Source organism: Chenopodium quinoa, unplaced genomic scaffold (assembly GCF_001683475.1).
Source record: "Chenopodium quinoa cultivar QQ74 unplaced genomic scaffold, ASM168347v1, whole genome shotgun sequence".
Lineage (NCBI taxonomy): Eukaryota > Viridiplantae > Streptophyta > Magnoliopsida > Caryophyllales > Amaranthaceae > Chenopodium > Chenopodium quinoa.
This window is the reverse complement of record NW_018744582.1, coordinates 906,010-925,953: the sequence shown is the minus strand read 5'-3', so window position 1 is coordinate 925,953 and position 19,944 is coordinate 906,010. Positions and strand designations below refer to the sequence as shown.

The following is a 19,944-nucleotide window of genomic DNA, read 5'->3' as shown; positions in this document are numbered from 1 at the left end:
TACTGAGGTCAACTATACTCGAAGAAAAGTTAGTATCAGAATCATGACATGACTACTTGTGAGCATAAGTGATGAGCTGCAAAGGCAAATAGAATCAGATTAGTAACAACAATAAAGAAGTTGCAAGGCTGAACTTAAGATACATGGGCACAAAAAATTCAAGATATCATCTGAAAAGAAATATTCATGGACCGAACAGGATTATATAGAAAAATTCTTAGGAAGTACTCCAACAAGGGCCTTTCGTTGGGTTCTCTAGGTGATTTGTTCATCTCTTTCTGCCACCACGCTCCCTCAAAGAAAGAGTCAAGGTCTCTCCATCTCCAATATTGTAATAAGCAAGTTTGAGATTATCCTTGAGAAAACCGGCCTTCCCACTCAATTTCTGTTTGTTTGCTGGAAGTTGAATTTCCCCAGATACTTTTTCTTTCAGACTACCAACAGTTTCATTCAAGGACATGACAATTTCCAAAACTTGTCCCTTGAGGTTCCCTTCATCAACATTGGGAACAGATATGTTGATCCTGACAGGTCCCTGAAGAGAAAAAACATTCAAAAGCAACTATTAGCTCCATCTCATGTAATTCAGGTAGGGTTAAGGATTTAGCTAAGAATATGCTCTTCTTCTTAACTAATGAAGGTGGCAGCTTGATTATGTCTGCGCAGAACAAAGACACCCTGCAATAATCGGGTCTAGATTGCATACATCTAAAGGTGATGATGGAAAGGAAAAAGGTACATCAAAATGAAGTTATGAGCAGTAATCAGGTTTACATTGTTTTAAATTGCAACACTTGTAATTTTAAAAAATAAAATACCCCACTTTGACAAGATTACTCAAATATACAAAACCAAAAGTCAAGTGTAAAATGTCACTGGATTTGTTTCGATGCATGATTTCAAATATCAACTTGTTAAAAAATTTACTAATTAAAGTAAGGATATTAATGGTTCAATTGTGAGTTGTCAAAGCATGAAAGTCTAAGTGCTGCAATTATAAAGAATGAAGTTATATAATAATCAATACCTAACCCAGAACAAAAAGAACAAAGCACATTATACACATATCTACACTTGTAGCGACCCAGACACTGGCAGCCTACTCACTGCCTATATCCTACAGTGGACATACCAGCAATGACACATTCACCGCCATTATGCTTGAGACTAAAATTATTCCCTCTTTTACAATTCTTATTATGTGTCAGAATACTAGCTAGCAGAAGCCTAGAATACGCCACAATTGAATACCCAGCAATACACAAATCCATCCAAATCATAAAGCAGCTCAAGGAGTTTCACATTATCACACTGGGCTTTAAGAGTTTCACAATATCACACTGGAATACTATTTGTAATTGTTGATGTCACCATGTATCACCTATGTATTAAACAAAGATGTAGGAAAATTACCTTTAAAACACGCACAAACACACACACACACACACACACACACACACACAGTAAAAAATAAAAATAAAAAAAAATAAAAAAATAAAAAAAAGGGAACAATTTTAGCAACCCTTCCCTTGATTATGACCAGAAAAGGTTTTGGAATGTGGTGGAAACCGAAATTAATGATTTTTAACAAAAGAGCACTTTTATTTTACTTAAATTAGAAGAAAAACACTTAGCTGACTTCAGTATCTCTATATATATGCTATTAAAGTTTTTTTTTTTTTTTGTTTTTGTTTTTTCATGTTCAGAGATATAGAATATAAAATAGTTCATATAACTAGTATGTTACAATAATGCTTATGAGTCTTGTTCACACAGCTTAAATATTTAGCTGTCCTTTCAACATTCACGCCTTGTAAAACAAGACATCACAGGTCAGTATTACCAACTAAAGAAATATGCTATAAAAATACATGCCGTAGAGCCTCACTAAAATAAGAGAAGTAGCTACTAAGAAAGCATAGTAATATGACAGAAAGAGCTTTAGACAGTAGTAAATTTGCAGATTTTGTGACAAAGCATTTGACAGACAGACAGACAGGAAGGAAAATTTCAAGCACAGAATTTGGCAGGGAAAAAGAAAGCATACCGCATGTTGAGCAAGGAACTGCTCTTCCGGAATCAATGCAGAGTCATCCAACTTCTGTCTCTTGGGCTCTGGTTCCTCAGGAAGTGGAGGAGGAGCTTCCTCTGGTGGTGGGGGTGGAGGCGGCATTCCTTGAGGCATTGGTGGAGCAGGCATACCATGTTGTGGAACAGGTGTAAAGGACCGGTGAACACCAAGCGGGGTAAATTGAGATCCAGGTGCAGGAGGTACTGGCATGCCAGGTTCGTTCATGGACCCAGCTGGAGGCATTGGTGGGCGATTCATCATCATATGCTGCTGTCCAGGAGGCATTTGCATAGGAGGTGGCGGAGGACCCATTTGGCTTAAGGTGTACATAGGACGAGGTGGGGGTGGTGCCATAAGCCCACCAGAGGTTGGAGTAGAATACTGAATATTGCTGGTTGGTACACGTGGCATGTTCACAGATAAATTAGCTGGGGGAGGAAGTGGACGAAGCATAGGAACACTGGGTCTTGGTGGAGGAGGAGCAGCTGGACCAGGGAGAGACCTCCCATCATTGTAATTGATCTCACTTTGATCCTCACCACCCATACTCTGCGACATGGCCTGATTTGCAGTGCGACCAATGCTCCCTGTATGACCATCCCATATGACTTGCTTAGGCTGCTCATCCTTTTTCTTCTCTATCTCAGCTTTGACGGCATTAGATACTTCTTCTTCTGTAGTACCAAATATATCTGGACGAGTACGAGCAAGTCCCACAATGTTTCTGGAAATTTCATCATCATGAGCAAGGGTTGTCTCTCGAATCTTGGCAAACATCCTCTCCTTTTGCTCCTTGTATTTTGGATCAATTAGAGAAATCCTCATATGTTCTGACATCTCACTTATGGTAATCAGTTCACCGGTAATTGGAGAAACCACATACTTTGTTGGGTCTCTTTCAGCAGCAATTCTCTCTTCAGGTCGCTTCCAGTTCTTCACAATTCTCATTGGAGGATCATCTTCATCCATATCAGCCTTAACCTCATCCTTCTTTTCCTCACCATTTTCCTCAAGGGTAGCACCTGTCATACCCTCTTGAAGAAGCTGCATCTCTTCCTCATCCATTTCCATCGCTACCTCCTTTCCTGGCTCAACAATTTCCTCTTCATCCCCATCCTTCGTTGAAACCTTGCTTCTCCTTATAACTTCTTCAAGAGTCATTGGCATAGGCAGTGCCTCATCTTCATCATCTGCAAAGTCAATTGATTCAACCACAACAAAATCATGCCAATCAATCATAGCCATTTGAATTCTTTCTTGCTCAATTTCATCTTCAGCTTTCTGCCTAGCTTGCTCCTGCGAATTTTCCCATTCAAGCCTATGCAAACACCGCTCAAGGACTGTTGTCCGGTCAGCAATACTCTTCCTTAGCTTTTCAGTCAAGCCTTTTGGAGGCATCAGAACCTTAGAATAGGCATCAGCAAGGGCAGTGAAAAACATAAACATGCTATGTGTAGGCTTCAAAAAATGGAATTGGGGGTTGTTCATCTCTCGACTAGTAAGACCTGTCAAAAAGGATTTTCCGTTTCGAGCAACAAATTGTGCAGTAAGCTTAATAATATCCAATTCCTCCCCTGTAATCCCCTCTGGCAGCCTTACAGTATATTGTTCAGCTTCTGGAGGCTCAAGTACCTTACGAACAGGTCTGAATTGCGCAGAAGGATCAGGCTTCTCATCTGCAGCAGCTACATCATCGGCAAGGACACCAGACTCAGCCTCCGAGGCCATCGTATCACCAGGCTGAGAAAGCGGTTGTTGACCTGAAGATTGATTTTGTGCTCTGAACTCCGACAACCGATGTTGATAATAAGCATGGTAAGGATCTGAAGCATTAAGAAAATTAAATTTCACATTCCCTGCATTACTGGCAATAATCCTCTTCTCAAACTCGGGCCCATTCTTTGCCACGAATTGAGATGTCTTATCAACAATGTTTCTAATATCCGGTGGGGGGTGGATAATTCCAATGGGTGTTGTATGCGTTGGCACTGAACTCACGTTGCTAGCTTTGTTTTGATCTTCTGCTTCTTTCATCTCATCGTCAGGAGGCAACTGAGCAAGTGGGGTTGGGCCAAGATCCCCATCTTCTGGTGGAGCTGGAAGTGGTAATATTGATAATGTGCCCATCATATTGCAACACCCTGTCTGTCAACACACAGTAACAAAAAACTCAAACTGATGCAATAAACCACAGAATCTCCAGGGCATTAGAGGCTAAGTATCAGAGGGTTAAACCACTGCACTTCGGATCTGCATCAATAATAACCCATAAAATAAGAAACTTTACACTTTTACTCGTTTTATGATATGAGAAATGACATTTAAGAAAAAACAAATACAATATTAACAAAAAAAACTATATAAACAACATTGGGTAACTTTTAGTAACATGTACACGCAGGAAGGCACATGTTTTCTATGATATCCACATATTCCAAGGATATAGAACGGCCTTGCTGCTTGTCTTTCCATTCTCAGACTAATAACACCTCACATAGAGACTCTTCCAACTATCAGCCACCCTTAACACAAAGCATTCTAGTGTTCATTCACTGTTTAATATTGTAAGCGAGAAAGCAATTCACAGGTTCACATCCTACTGTTTATTGCATTAGCTTAGCTCAGACCAATCGCTTTTTTCCAGATCGCAATTCTCAAGGGATTGATAAACAAATTAGATATCAAAAATTCTATACAGTTGCACATCTCTATGAATATCCCCTTAACCTAAATTTAACCCCAAGAAACCATAGCCCTAAGAAATTGAGTGAAAATATGGAAGACAAACATTAACCAGATAATGAAATAAAATTAAAACGAATCCAAAAAAAATAAAAGAAACCCAAAATACATAAACCCTAAAATCCAGAAATACGACCGCCCAAATCGAATTGATGTAATCAAGTGAAATAAAAGAAACTCAATGAACCGAGACATGCAATATTTATTAATTAAAGCTCAAAATTCCGAATCAAACCGGCAAGAAAAAACAAAAGATTTATATATTTCAGATTCTAATCAAACCGAACAATTAGTAATGAAAAACAACGAGAGGGAATTCATACCTATTAATCTCTTAGAGGAGATCAAAATTGTCGCCACAACAAGGAGCGGAGGATTGATGAATGAGTTACTGCAAGTATGTCGTCTTCTTAGGAGGCAGGATATCAAACACGTAGGGCTATTTGATAAATTTTCCCTTTTTTATTGGGAAATATTATACGAAGTATATAATTTAGGAAATTTGAATTTTGCTACCACCAAAACATTCCTATATCACTTTTGCTACCACCTAAAACCAAAAAGTATAGAGCAGCCGCCCAAATCCACCAATAACTCCCCTGCTCCCTGCACACAGCCACCCCACAAAACCAACAGCAACATCACGTTGCAGCTTCCCCTACCAACTACTCCACCTTGCACCAGTCCACACACCACCTCTGTCATCGCATAGCAGCATAACTCTCACCATTCGCGGATTCGCCCCACCAACAGTAGCCGCCAACATCGCCAGCCGCATCTTCCACTACCACCAACTAAACCTCAAATCACCATCTCACAACACTGACCACAGCAGCCCCATCTCACCCCTGTTCGGCCATAGCAGCCGGTAACAACCACCACCGGACTGCCGCACACCAACAGAAACAATCAGCCGGCAGCCCAACACCAATAATCGCACCAAATCAACCAGCCACCGTCGCACCACTCTGCACCGAGAAGCACCACGCCGCCGCGCTACTGAGCAACGCCGCTATCCCATAATCCAGAACCGCAAGCTCCAATTTTAGCCCAAATCGATAACCCTTTGCTCAATTATTTCAATTTGAGGCCACGATTTCTTCAATTAATCAAATTGCTGAGATTCTTAGCTTATTAGTAGTAATGATCGGTGTTGATGATTGCGTGGTGGGGAGTAGCCGTAGAGCGGGTGGTGTTGCCGGAGAATGGTTGGGAGTTTGGGATGGGGCTGCTATGAGGAGGTTCGTGGAGAGAGAAAAAGAAGAAAGTGGAAGGAGTTAAATAAGTGGGTCCCACAAACGAAATAGTAATGGAAAATAATGTTTTTTGACGGGAAGTAATGGAAAATAAGTTAAGTGCCAGCAAAACTTATAATTTTCGGTTTTGGCCGGTAATAAAATAAAACAAAAATTTAGATGGGTAGTAAAAGTGAAATAGGGTTGTTTTCGTAATAACAAAAGTTAAAATTTCCTATAATTTAAGATTGTTTTTCAACATTCAACCACAACACTCCCAACCCCTTCTCAAAACCTAAGCACTTTTTTTTACAATAAACTTTAAATAACTTTCACATCTAAAAAAAAAAAACTTTTCTATAACTTCCACTTCTACTATTTTTTCTTTCTAGATATACATACTACATATAATCGTATTACATATAATCGTATGTATATCCCGTGTGTTAGCACGGATACACTCTAGCATCCATAAATCGAAAAGTATTTCTATTTGCCGCCTTTATCGTATAAACATTTTTTTTTCTACGTATCACACTATTACTCCCTACGTTTCGTACTCTGGAATAATTGCAATATTTTGAATTTTGCACTACTCGGTATTTATATACTTACCTCGACTATACTTTTATCAATATATAAAAAAACATTATGTTGTCATGTAAAATACTTATGGACTAGTATATTAACCTTTTATACCTTTTTTTAATACTAACTAGTATTTAGCCCGTGCGATGCACGGATCAAACTTGCTAGTTAAATATTTTTGAATTATTTGATTAAAGATTTTTTGTATTATATACTTAGATTGCACTACATTTAAATCAAATCAAATTATATGTTTATATAAATTGCATTGTAGAAAATACTACTTATAATTTAATTCATTATTCTTAATTAAAAAGTTGTATGATATCTTCTTTCAAAAAAAAAGTTGTATTATATCATAATAAATATGCATGTTTATTGATCGCGAAGAACAATTTATATTTTTGTTTATGCATCCAAAAACATCATTAAGCATAATTAAACACTAATACATTAAATTTTGATTATAGCACTCATTATTTAACACTATTGAAGATGCAAAGGAATATACAATCATTTATACATTACTAATCATCTAAAAAATCTTAAATTATTACAATTTTTTTCTCACAAAATTGATGTAGCTACCATCCAATATATTGTTCAGTTTTTTAATAAAGAATTTCACCTGCAAAACACACAAAATCACAATTAATAAATAAACAATACTTAGAGAAGTAAGCCAAATCAACCTACCAATTTTTCATCCTGCATCTTGTCAAATATAAATTTTAGAGAAGTAAACTATTACTAAATTTCGGAGAATAACCATGCCTACCTCACCTTCTAATGATCCAAAATAAAATGAAACTATATTATGGATACAATTAAATCTGATTTTCATTTGTCAACAAAAGAAAGGATTATACAAAGGAATTCATTATGATATTTCTTACAAAAATAATTACAATAGTGGTATTCATCAATGTATTTCTTAAAAAATAAACCCATCAAATAATAATATTACTCTTTATTAACAAAAAAAAAAAAAAAAAAAGTAAAAATTAGAGAATAAAATCAAGGGAACAAGCAACATTATTCATGCATCTAACTTAGAAAATTATGGAAGATATCAAATGAACTAAAACTTTCCATCAATTCTAAAGGAAAATAAATTTGGAATAAGATCCAAACCTTATAAACTTTAACTAACCATATATGTTCAATCCTTTTTGTTTCGGGGTTTTTTGATGTCCTGCGGGAGAGTTACAATTCTGGGACTGGATCCGTGCGCCTGTACCTTAAAAACAACGGAAACCCCAGGGATGGGGGCTCCGCCTCCGACGATCAAGTTAGAACGTGTTTGAGGAGTAAATGGTACGAAAAGTAAAAGGGGATCTGGTTCCTCTGGAGAGAGGAGTGATCAATCTGGCTACGGTGGGTAGCCTCAAGGGGGTGCAATTAATGCTAAGTAAGGTCTACCGATTAGTATGCACGTGTGTTTAGGCTTCTCTCGGTAAGTTAATCCTGTGTTTAATGGAGGCTAATCATCTGCTTTTATAGCCTCGAAGTACGTGCCCAATATTAGGTTAAATGGAAAACCTAGGACTGATTGGGCTTGCCTCGGGATTCGGGCCTGATGGTCGTTTTCCAAGTTGGCTGGTTATGGGCCACATGGCATGGCCTGATTAGTCCATGTTGGACCTCTCATAGAGTGACAAGTGGCAGACGCTGATTGATCCTTGTGGCGGACACGTGGCAGGTTCGGATTGGTTCACAAAATAAAAAAAAAAAACACAAAACATATGCAGCTTCTAACAAATCGACTAATCATATAGAAATTGAAAAACAATTGAAAAAACAAAACATCTGAGACAAAATGTTCTCAAATTTCTGTTAAGTTTTTTTTTTTTTTTTAAAAAAAAAAGTTAAATCAAAATAATGAAACTCCTTGAAAAATAAAATAATTGATTAAACTCCAAACCAGGAAAGAGAAAAGGCAAGAGAGATAGTAGTATTCAATCCCAAATTTGATTAAGGGTAGTAAAGAGGGAATGCAAATTAAATTCATTGCTAAAACTAAATTAGGGGAAGAAAAAAAAAATTCATTACCAATTAATTGAAGAATTGTCGCCTCAACTCCATCAACATTCAATCAATTAAATCCATTTATTATGTCCCTACAGCCAAAAACAACATTGTAATCAACAAATTGAAGAATCGACTTGACACCATCAATCAACACAATTATCAGAAAAGCAATTGATTAAAAAATATGAGAAATTAAGAGGAAGGAAAATTATAACTAACCTTGAAAAATATAATCAGATAAATTGTGAGGAAAGAAAAAGATGATTGATAAAGTAGCAGTGAACAATTTGTAATCAATTCATCTATGAATATTTAATGGAGGAATTAGAGGATAATAGCGTCGTTTGGGAATTACAAACTGATAAGAACATATACATCCTTTTTTTTTCTTTTTTTTTTAAACCGAACAGATACATCGTTTGGGAATTGGGATGGAAGGAAAAAGAGGATAGAAACCTTATTTGATTGAATTTTTTGTAAAAAAAGGGAAAAACAAAAAATATTTTAAAAACACGAAGAGGACAAGTGTTCTTCCAACTTCCTGTTTTAAAATATTAGTATTGATATATAATTACAAATATTAATGGTCAAAGTTGTGCATTGGTATGTGTGTCAGTCAAAATGTTGTGATTATTATGAAACAAAGGAAATAATTTTCAAGCCTTTTTTAAAATTTAGGCGACATGTCTCGTAATAGTTTGTTCACTTAATAGTACTATCACCATATATAGATAAATCTATTACTATCACAATAGATAAACCTGTTCAAAAGTTCATGTATGAGACTCGCTATCTATTACAATTCATTAATTCTTCAAGGCAAAAAGTGCTCCTAGCTAGCTGAAACACTTATGAACTTGCAAAGCATTTGAAAGGAAGGATCTTACTAACGAACGTCCCCGGGGCTTTGGATAAGCAATTACACAAACTATTGGGTGCGGTAGTCCACACCCAATAGTTCGTGCGACAGCCCTCCCCTTCAAACACATTACCCATTCATTACAATTGTCGAAGAAAATTGGGATTTTAGGGCTCACAATTCACAAACAAAGATCATTTTGCTTAAATCAGCCAACCAAATCGAAGAAAATGATGCATTTTCCGATTGAATCGAAAACCCTTCAAAACGAAGATAACGAAGTGCGATTTGCGATGGACGGTGGTTGGTGATGCATTGCACGATTTAAGTTCGCTGGTGGAGGTTCATCATGGCGCGTTGTCTTCGGCCATCAATTGTGGTCGAAAAAAGCAACCTCCAACGAAGAGGGTGGTTATTGGGTTGAAAAGGGAGTTGCGTTGAGGAGAGAGAAAGTGTGGAGGAAGGAGAAGGTGTGGACGCCGTTAATGGAGCTTCAATTTGGGGATTTTACTGCTTTTTTTTGGGTTTTAATTGAGCATTGATGATGAATGAATAAGTGCTACTGTTGCTAATTATGCGTAGTACTAGTACTCCGTATGAAAGAGAGAAGAGAGTTGAGGTTGCAAAAAAAGAAGAGTGATTTTGGGCTGAGATTATGAATCTCTAATTAATGTTGGCCCCTGATGTCATATGAATCTTCTCTACTTTATCTTATTTCCTCCGTCATAAGATCAGCAAAGAGAGAAAGAATGCATGGGGAAGAGAGAAATTGCCCATGATTTTGTGAAGAAGAGTGAAGGGTAGAGAAAGTGAGAAGGAAATAAAAAGACAACAAATGACGCATATCAGCCAATAAAAGTAACATATAAGCCAATTGATGTTTGATATCAGTCAACATTAGGGACATATCAGACATTAATAAAAACGTATCAGCCAACAAAAGGAACCTATCAGCTAACCAAAGATACATATCAGCCAACAAGAGGAATATATCAGCCAACAAAAGGTACAAATCAGCCAATAGAAGGAACATATCAACCAACAAATGAAGTATATCAGCCAACAAAAGGATGAAATCAGCAAACAAAAGCAACAGTTAAGCCAACAAAAATAAACATATCAGTCAACAAAATGAAACATATAAACCAACAATTAAAATATACATATCAACCAGCAAAATAAAAATATCATCCAACTAAAGAAACATATCAGCCAACTGATGTCTGATAGCAGCCAACAAAAGAAACATATTAAAAAAAACAAAAAAAAAACATTTCAGCCAACAAAAGGAATATATTAGCCAACAAATAAAACATATCAGCCAACACATACATGAAACATATCAGCCAACAAGTGATATATATTAGCCAATTAAGTTTGTGCACGCATAATTTGCGTGTGGCAATCCGCACCCAATACCTTCTCAAGCATTTAAAACAATTTTCTAAAGTGGTATTAATTTGGGAATGCATGCCAAAATCACGCGTCGATCGTTGTAATTAATGTTCATTTTAATTTAATTTTTTCACTTTTAGTCATCTTATCTAACGTTAGCTTTTACCTGAAAGGAAATACAAACCTTTTCTTTTTTAAAACTCCCAACAACAATAAGAGGTTTTTTCCACAAACTTGAAAAAAGGTAAAATAAGCCTCTACATAAACCTATTATTACTATGGAGTATTGCCCTTAATAAAAAAAAAAAACTTCATATGTATCATACTAACATCAAATGTATTAACGTGGTCAAAATAAAGACGTATTTGATCGTAGATTATGATTAGTACTCTATGTGTATATATAAAATAGCATGTAAGATATCGTTTAAATCTTCTCAATGTAAATTTTTAGATTTAACTTACACTTAATCATAGTTGAAGAAATTAATGGTTAGAGATGAGCATTAAAGACCGAGGAAAACCAGTGTTTTGAAAATTAAAACAATATAGTACTAGGCTATCCATCTTATCCAAGTAATTCTTTCGTTTTTTTTAGTTAACACGTTTCTTTAGTCATGTTTGTCAATGTACATATTCAACCATTAATATTTTTAATTGCCAATAATAAAATATTATAAAAAAGTTGATATTTTGAAGATATGTATCGTGACTATATTTCATTACTAGTTTTGTGCCCGGGCGATGCTTGAATTGTAAATAAAATTTTAGGATTAATTTTCCGTTTGAATGTTAAATACGGTCAAATAAATCCTTTCGATAATGCTGAATAGAATATATATATATGATTAGCATGAAAATAATTTTTTTTATTGAAACACTTTTTAAGTGAAAAACCGATAAAGTTCTAAGACATTGCTAAACATTGATATAAATTCACTTCAAGATTCCCTTGTATTGTACAGTTTTTGTTGTGTCCTAATATTAGTAGTTTTTAACTTCTTTAATTTCATTAACAAAATCACAAATATACACAAAAATATTACAATCGAATGTGAAGAATACCCGATTAAAAAGCTTTAATGGTATCAGTGGTAGACTAAAACAACTAATGATACATGACCATATTTATAATTATAATTGCGTGGTTATTCGCATAAGAGTAAAATTCTATTGTTAATTGGATATTCATATTAATTATAATATGTGGTGGCTGTTATAAGTAAAATTCTATTGTCAATAATTTTTTTTTTTTTAATTATAAATTATTTCATGTATACTTTTTAATCCTAAACAAATTTATCCAATTTAATCTAACGTGACGTCTAATCTAATCACAATAATATCTATATTTGTCGCCTATGTGGCTTGACACTTGGCGAAAAACTGGAATGTCAAGTGCCGATGTCTCGTGGCCTAATTGCGAGACCAATTTTATTTATTAGTGATATGATATGATGTATAAATCACAAAAGCGGTCAAAGGGAAAATGTGTGAATAGTGTTAAAGTCAAAACGCGTCATCTGAAAAGAAAAAAAAAAGGGAAGCATATCCTAACGAGTTTGATACTCCCCATTTTTTACTTTATTTAAAAATTTCTCCCTATTTCTTGTGGTCAAACTCAAAAAACTCATAAGGAAAACAGTCATATAGTATTTGATAGGATTAAACCTCCAACCTCATGGTAATGATCATATCTTTCTACTGCACTTGTATTATATAAAAATAAATACATAATACAATGTACAATGTCTCAGATAATATGGAAAATTTCCAAAAAAAAAAAGGAAATACGAGTACAAGATAATATGGAGTATAGTACAAAGTACAATTTTGGGTGATTACCAAACTATAGATTACCTTGAAAAATAAAAATTAGGGTTTTTCTAAGCTATACCCCTAAGGTATTCGAGTTTCTAAGGTGTATCCATGCTTTTTCAAGTTTCTAAGCCGTGCCCTTCAACTGCTTATCAATACTAAAATGTACCCTTATTAGTTGTTTAAAACTTAATTGAGAGTGTGATTTCGTGGCTTCAGTTTTCGTTATTAGGCTTGCAATGGCTAAAATTTCTTTCTCCCATCATTTCCATACCTTTTATCATATTTTTATTAAATTTATAGTTAACTTTAGGTGACGTGGAAATCCCAAGAAGGGTACCATTCATTAATGGTAGTGAGTTGAGGGGCATAACTTAGAAATTTTAAAAAGCATGGATACGCATTATAAACTCGATTATCTTAAGGGTATAACTTAGAAAAACCCTAAAAATTAAGTAGGTTATAAAAACTGTTAATTAATCACATTTTCCACCTGTCATTAAATCGACCTCGTCGCCAGGAACCTCGCCGGCGGCATTCCTCCGGTAATGGTGGTGCTCCGAACGCTGCCGATCCAACCCACATCCTTTTTCTTCGAAACGACGCCGCCTCCTCCCCCGGGTGGCGCGGTGGTGGTGCTCTTATTGGGCGGAACGAGACTTCTGGAGGATAATTATGTTAAGGCTTTCATGGATTGTTTTGGTTAGTTTCATTTCCACTCAAATTTTGGTTTAATTCTTAAATTCATTGTTTATGTTTGCTTGAAATTCACCCTCTTAATGTTTATTCAAAATTGACCTTTGTATAGTGATTGAGATAATATGAAATGCTTCTATCTTTTTTTGTGTTTTTTTTTTGTTAAGAAGTTTGAAATCTCAAACCCGGTCCATAACCGGATCAAGCATGGATTTTTTGCTAGGTATTAGAACAAGTCTGGTCTATAGTCTCTCAAAATAGACGATTTCAGCCTCTTGCCCTCGTTTGGATTTGGACCAGTGTATAATAGCCTTTGATATGTGAGATAAAAGAGGGGGGTGGATTGTAGTAAGTTCTTTATAGGCCAATTATCGCGGAACTAAAGCAAAATTACATAGCAACTTAAAAGGGAAGACAACAAAATTAACAAGAAAACCTTCCAGGGAATTAAAACATCAACTCACTAGGTATTTTCCTAAAAAACTTTTCACCATAATAGACCAAAACTCCTAGTTACAACCTATTACAATTGGACTTTTCCACAATTGTTAGAGCTTTCCCTCGCTCTAACCTAGTCTTTTAACCTGCCAACATACATAACTATTCACTTGTTATTTTTACATTTTACTTATCATTGTTAAATCAAATTATATCAAACCAAATCAAATTATAAAGATAATAATTCAAACTAGACCTTAAAATTTTCAAATCGGAAGACCTTTAAATAATAAGGTGAAGATGAAATAGTCTTAAGGTAACTTTCTCAAAAATTTATGTTAGAAGATACTAAATGTTCTATATTTGGTAGTTGCAAATCTATGATACTGTATATATTTAAAGAGTCTTTCATAAAGTTCTTCCACATGCTAGTATGCTCCTTTTAACATTGACACTGTTTATTTTCTTCAGAGCATGATGCACACTTACGTGCGATCTCATACAATGGATACATTGATTAGAATGACAATAGATAATTAGTGAGATTCTCCAAGGATTTGTATGAGGAGCCACCTTCCATGACAGAAAGAGTTGCTTTTTCTTTCAGAGCTGTGATTCTATTTCTCATTGTTTCACCTTCTTCTTCCACCATCAGTTTTCTGATTGCTCTCTCTATTTCACCTCTTTTCACTCCCTTGTCCAGCTCCATTCCGATCCTCCAATGGTCGCTTATGTGCCTCGTGTTTATATTCTGATCAGCAAAGAAAGGTAGGCAAAGCATTGGTACACCTTCACTAATACTCTCCATAATTGAGTTCCATCCACAATGAGTCCAGAAACCTCCTACTGCAGGGTGGGCTAATACTTCTTGTTGAGGTGCCCAGTTAACAATATTCCCTCTTTGACCTATTGTGTCTAAGTAACCCTCTGGCAAGGGGAGTGGATCAATTTCATCTGATCCTTCAATCGAGCCATGACGAACTACCCATAGGAACGGCTGCTTGCTGTTGGCTAATCCGCAGGCTATCTCTACAAAATCAGCTTTGCTCACTTGTACCATGCTTCCAAAACTAACATAGAGCACTGACTTGGGGGCTTGTGTATCTAGCCATGAAATGGATGTATGATCTTGCGTCCATATGCTAGCCTGAAAACTTGGTGAGTTTTTGTGTATTGGACCTACTGCAAAGATGGGGATGGGAAGGACTTGGTGTACTCTTGTTATATAAAAATCTTCAAGTTCCTCAAAAGTGTTGCAGATGATACCTTGTGAATTCTCCATTTCTGTAATTATATCAACCAAGAGGTTATGTTTTGCTTCTGGAGGTAGGTCTTTGACTTTGAGTGGTGGAAGCTCTGGTACTGGCTCATCAGATTTAGTCTCTGAAACATATGTTTGTGTGAGAGATAGACCTAGATGAGTGGTCAAAATTTGAATGGAAGGAAATGCCATAAAGAATAGAAAATTAGAATTTGCTAGTTAATGCAATGAAATTCAAAACTACAAATAATAGTGAGTATGAGGCCTGTTAATGACATGTTAAATCTTAAGACATCAAGTAATAATACATGTACTTGTGTGCGGCCCGTGAGAAATAGTTTTAAAACATTTAGTAAAATACATTTACAAGTGTGGCCGAGGTGTTGCCCCGAGTTGTTGCTTTGATAAACATATTATAGTGTTGACACGTGTTAGATAGGTGCTTAGGGCCATTTTTTGTTTCTTTGATGATTATTTTGAAAGCCTATAGTTATTTTAGCTTGGCTTGTGTCCTGTTTTGCATTTGAGTACATGGTACGGAGTATATGATTGATGAATTCTTCTTTCTAGCCTTTGATGTTGAACCATGATGTTTATGGCGCATATGAGGTAAAATTTGTACCAATTTTTTGCCTATCTTTTGTGCTGATACCCGGAACTCTCTGTATTTTTCTGTTTATCAACAAGTTGAAGAAAAATCCAGTACAAGAATTGTTTAAGATCCTTGTATTAAACAAATTTACGCTTTTCCCCTTAAGTTATAACCACTTTTCTCTATTGTCCCCAAAAATTAGACAAGCTATCCAATTAGTACAAGTTAAACTTTTTCATCATTATCCTTAATGATTCCTTAACAAATATGGATTAGTATAATGTTTATATAAAGATTACGTTGGTATGGGTTATATGTTAGTGATAAATAATTATGTACGATTATAATTTTAATTCAAATACTGCCAAAGCAAAGATGTTGAGGTTAGTACCTTGGAGAGGATAGTAACCCTTTTCTCGTAGAAATGGCAGGGAATGATAAACGTAAAAGGTAGACATGCTAGCACACCTCAGCACGATCCTGGGAAGGCTGAGGCTACTGGCAACAGACTTTGTGAATGACCACATAGGATCTGTAATAAGGCAAGCAATGGGCTCCTTGCTCAAAATCTGGGTTAAGCAATTTCTGAACGGTTCTGAGCAGTTTGTGTTTAGGGTGTCTAGGATCATGGTGTGATTATTTGGATCGAATGTGGCATTATCAGGCAAGCCATCATCTAGGAGGTGAAAGGTGAAGTGCGGGAATAGGGTAGGATCAAGAGATTTATATTTTGTTTGGGTGATAGTTATTGAGAAACCTTTTGAGTGGAGAAGAGTGGCTAGATGGAACATTGGTGTAATATGGCCTTGCAAGGGTAGAGGGAATAGGACTAATCTTATCTTGCTTTGCTGTGTCGCTCCCTCTTTGGGAACTTTGGCTAATCTTTGGGACATTTGGTCAAAGGTTTCTCTGTGATATGTTGTATAGCAGTACAGGTTTTGGTACGCCCAGAAATGCTTACTAATTTGTAGGGAATTTATAGAAGATGCAGAATCCGAAGTGGTAGCACCGTCAGTGATTTCTTAGAAATTTGCCTGTTGGAATTACATTGAAAGCAGCCAAAAGCAGAAGAGTACATGCATGCGTTGTAGCACTAATAAAACATGTGATTGTGCATGGACAACTGTTTCATTGATATTTTTTCAGCTTCCCCCATACCATGCACTGGTCCCATAATGCATTGGAGATTCAAAGCTTTTGTACATGTGGTTTATGTAAATTTTTTTAGTATGTGGACGAGGAATTCTTAAACGCCAAAAGAGACGAAGATTGAGGGGGCTGATTATTTTTTGTTTGAATGTGAGATGTGGGGGAGGGAGGGGGAGGGGTGGATACGGGAATCTTAAATTGCCGGAAGAGACGAAGAGTGAGGGGGCCGATTAATTCTTGTTTGGATGTGATTTGGGGGGAAGGGAAGGGAAGGGAAGGGAGAGGGGCGAAAATAGATGTTTCCTCCTTTATAATTATTAAACCTTGAAAGTTTTGAGAAGATTGAGAATTAATATGCAAATCGATTTCTTCCCTTCCCTTCCTTTCTCGTTCCCTCTCTTTCCCTAATCTATCAGTTTTCCTCTTATTTCTTATTGAACATAAGTCTAACGGTGTGTTTGGATAACAATGGTGGAGAAAAATAGAGCAGAAGGGAAAGAGAGGAAAGGGACTAAAAATGGAATTTTTTTTATTAAAGAGGGGAGGTGATTTTTTATCAGCATCACAATCGAGTTTAGACTTCTAACTGAAGAAAATTTAGTCCAAGTTACAGCCATAAATGTCTAAATACATTCAAGAATAATACTCTGTAATAAAAAAGAAAAGAGTTTGAATAAGATAGAGGCCTCTGTTATTTCACCTTGTAGAGTAAAAGTAATACTTTGTAACTCAATTGAGTCTATGGTATTACTTGAGTTCATATCCTAGGTCTTTCAGTACCACGAAATGATATAATGTGATTAGTTAACTGATCCAAAGCTTCATATGAAGACCCTCCTTCCATGAGACAACTATGTGCTTTCTCTTTCAAAGCTGCTATCCTTTCTCTCATCTCGTTGCCTTCTTTTTCCAACATCAGTCTTCTGATTGCGCTCTCTATATCCTGTCTCTCTAGCCCTTTCTCCAAATACAACCGGATCCTCAAGATATCACTGACATGTCTAGTATTCATCTTCTGATCCCCAAAAAATGGAAAGCAAATCATGGGTACTCCTTTGGAAATGCTCTCAATAGTTGAATTCCAACCACAGTGAGTCCAAAATCCTCCAACACTTGGATGGGCCAAAACCTCTAGCTGTGGTGCCCAGGTCACAATATAGCCTCTCCCACTCACAGCCTCGAGAAAATTTTCAGGTAATTTGTCTTCATCCGTATCTGAGCCATTAATCATCCTGGGTCGGACCACCCACAAGAACGGCTGTTTGCTGTTGGCAAGACCCCAAGCTATCTCTTCAAACTGATCCTTGCTTATTGCTGCAATAGTCCCAAAACACACATATAATACAGAATTTGGTGCTTGTGTGTTTAGCCAGGTGATGGAGCTGTGGTCTTGATTGTGTTTTCCACCCATACTAGTTGAGGGGTATATGTGCAGTGGGCCTACTGGAAAGACGGGAATACCGGGAACACTTCTGCCAAATTGGTCTAATAAAGACCCTTCTAGCTCCTTGAATGTATTACAAACGAATCCCAGATGATAACTCTTGGCTTCTTTAACCACAGCAGCAATTTTATCATGATTTGCATCTGATGGTAGGTCTTTCACTTTGAGGGGTGGAAACTCCAACACAGTTGTTTCTTGTTCACTCTCTGAAGGATAGAGGCAGTTAAAGGAATGAGGAAAAACATAAATACATGTGTACAGAATATATATATATATGCTCATCAGTATTTCCTTTCTTGCTTGCAGCACCTCATATTAATTAGAATTGATTAACGATCACATAAACTTTTGTGTGTGCTCGTACATGTATGTGTATGGCTAACTATTTGCATGAATCATGGAGATGCGAACAAAATCATCGTCATCTAAACCCAGGCTCTGGAGATTTATGGTTATACAATGACAGCCGGTTAATTTGAAAACTACCAGATCTTAGGTTTTGCTGACACTTTGTCTTTCCTTGTATGCAGGTTGACTTTGTTTTGGATTTGGATGGAGAAGTTATTCAAGTTGACAAGCTAGGAAAGTAGGAAATAGACATACCTTGGAGGGAGAAGTAGCCTTTTTGCCGTAGAAGTGGCAGTGATTCATATAGAACAAAAGCAAGTAAGCCACCAGTTCTTAGAGCAAGTCTTGGAAGGTAGAATTCATCAGCAACTGTTCCTGCGAAATCCCATATCGGGTCTGATATCAGACAAGCAACTGGCTCTGTGCCCTTAGTAGCATCCTCCAAGACCTGGGTCAAGGATACTCGAAAAGGCGCTGAAAATCTCTTATTCAGTAAAGTTACTATCTCCCAAGGATCGAATGAGGAAGCCAGAGTTTCAAGACTCCATTGTCCTCCTTCCATGTAGTGGAAGGTGAAGTTAGGAAATGCAGTTTGATCATAAGAGTTGAGACGAGTTTGGATGATATTGATGGAAAATCCTTTAGAATAAAGCGCGTATCCTAAATTGAACATTGGAGTTGTGTGGCCTACATATGGATGGGGAAGCAGTATTACTCTGCAACCCAGCTTGCTGTCTTGCTTCTCCATTGAAGTACTTCTTGCTGTTTCTTGTTGCCTGCAGATTTTCTTTGACAGCCTAATTAAAGCTCTAAACAACTTTTGTTAGTCTTGATTTGTTTTTTGATTTTTTAAAAAAAGTTTGTCTTGGTTCATGGTATGAAAGAATTTGCAGGTTATATGCTTGCGTACAATAATTGGAACTTGCAACAACTTTCAACAAGATAAGTTTTTGTTGAATAAATAATTGATCCTATTGTCGTTTTGGCCTTCTAGCATGTAGACTGGTACATTCTGTTTGGGTCTTGTATGTAGTGAAATTGCAATTGTTATCGGATTTGTAAATGGCTAAAACATCTAACGCCCCATTTGGTTGGCATTAGCAAATACTCTCACTGTTAACACTTGATTGGACGTGTTTGCCAATACATAACTTTGAGCATTAATATATTTAATTGTCAATTAAATTATAAAATGTTGATACAATGCAAATATACATTGTAACATTTATAACAACATTATAATGAAGTTGTTTGCTATTATCTTATCAAAGCCACTA

At 36.3% G+C, this 19,944-nt stretch overlaps 3 protein-coding genes across 4 annotated transcripts; all 3 read right to left on the bottom strand.

The window, feature by feature from the left end:
* Positions 1 to 72: 72 nt before the first annotated feature.
* Positions 73 to 6,153, bottom strand: LOC110699199 (probable splicing factor 3A subunit 1). 2 transcript variants are annotated; one of them, XM_021876691.1, is made up of 3 exons: positions 5,137 to 6,153; positions 2,048 to 4,321; positions 73 to 535 (listed from the first exon to the last, which is right to left on the bottom strand). In XM_021876691.1, the coding sequence occupies exons 2-3, from the start codon at positions 4,199 to 4,201 to the stop codon at positions 269 to 271; spliced, it is 2,421 nt and encodes an 806-aa protein (XP_021732383.1). In that variant the 5' UTR covers positions 4,202 to 4,321; positions 5,137 to 6,153; the 3' UTR covers positions 73 to 268. The 2 variants fall into 2 exon arrangements, with proteins under 2 accessions (XP_021732383.1, XP_021732384.1); XM_021876692.1 differs by having other exon boundaries at positions 2,048 to 4,216.
* An 8,044-nt stretch (positions 6,154 to 14,197) lies between these two features.
* On the bottom strand, positions 14,198 to 16,874 carry LOC110699198 (UDP-glycosyltransferase 76B1-like). Its single transcript, XM_021876690.1, has 2 exons — positions 16,118 to 16,874; positions 14,198 to 15,256 (listed from the first exon to the last, which is right to left on the bottom strand). Exons 1-2 carry the CDS (start codon positions 16,617 to 16,619, stop codon positions 14,391 to 14,393), a joined length of 1,368 nt encoding a protein of 455 aa, XP_021732382.1. The 5' UTR covers positions 16,620 to 16,874; the 3' UTR covers positions 14,198 to 14,390.
* Positions 16,875 to 17,462: 588 nt separating this feature from the next.
* Positions 17,463 to 19,735, bottom strand: LOC110699197 (UDP-glycosyltransferase 76B1-like). The gene is made up of 2 exons (XM_021876689.1): positions 18,923 to 19,735; positions 17,463 to 18,525 (listed from the first exon to the last, which is right to left on the bottom strand). Exons 1-2 carry the CDS (start codon positions 19,413 to 19,415, stop codon positions 17,633 to 17,635), a joined length of 1,386 nt encoding a protein of 461 aa, XP_021732381.1. The 5' UTR covers positions 19,416 to 19,735; the 3' UTR covers positions 17,463 to 17,632.
* Between the last annotated feature and the right edge of the window lie 209 nt (positions 19,736 to 19,944).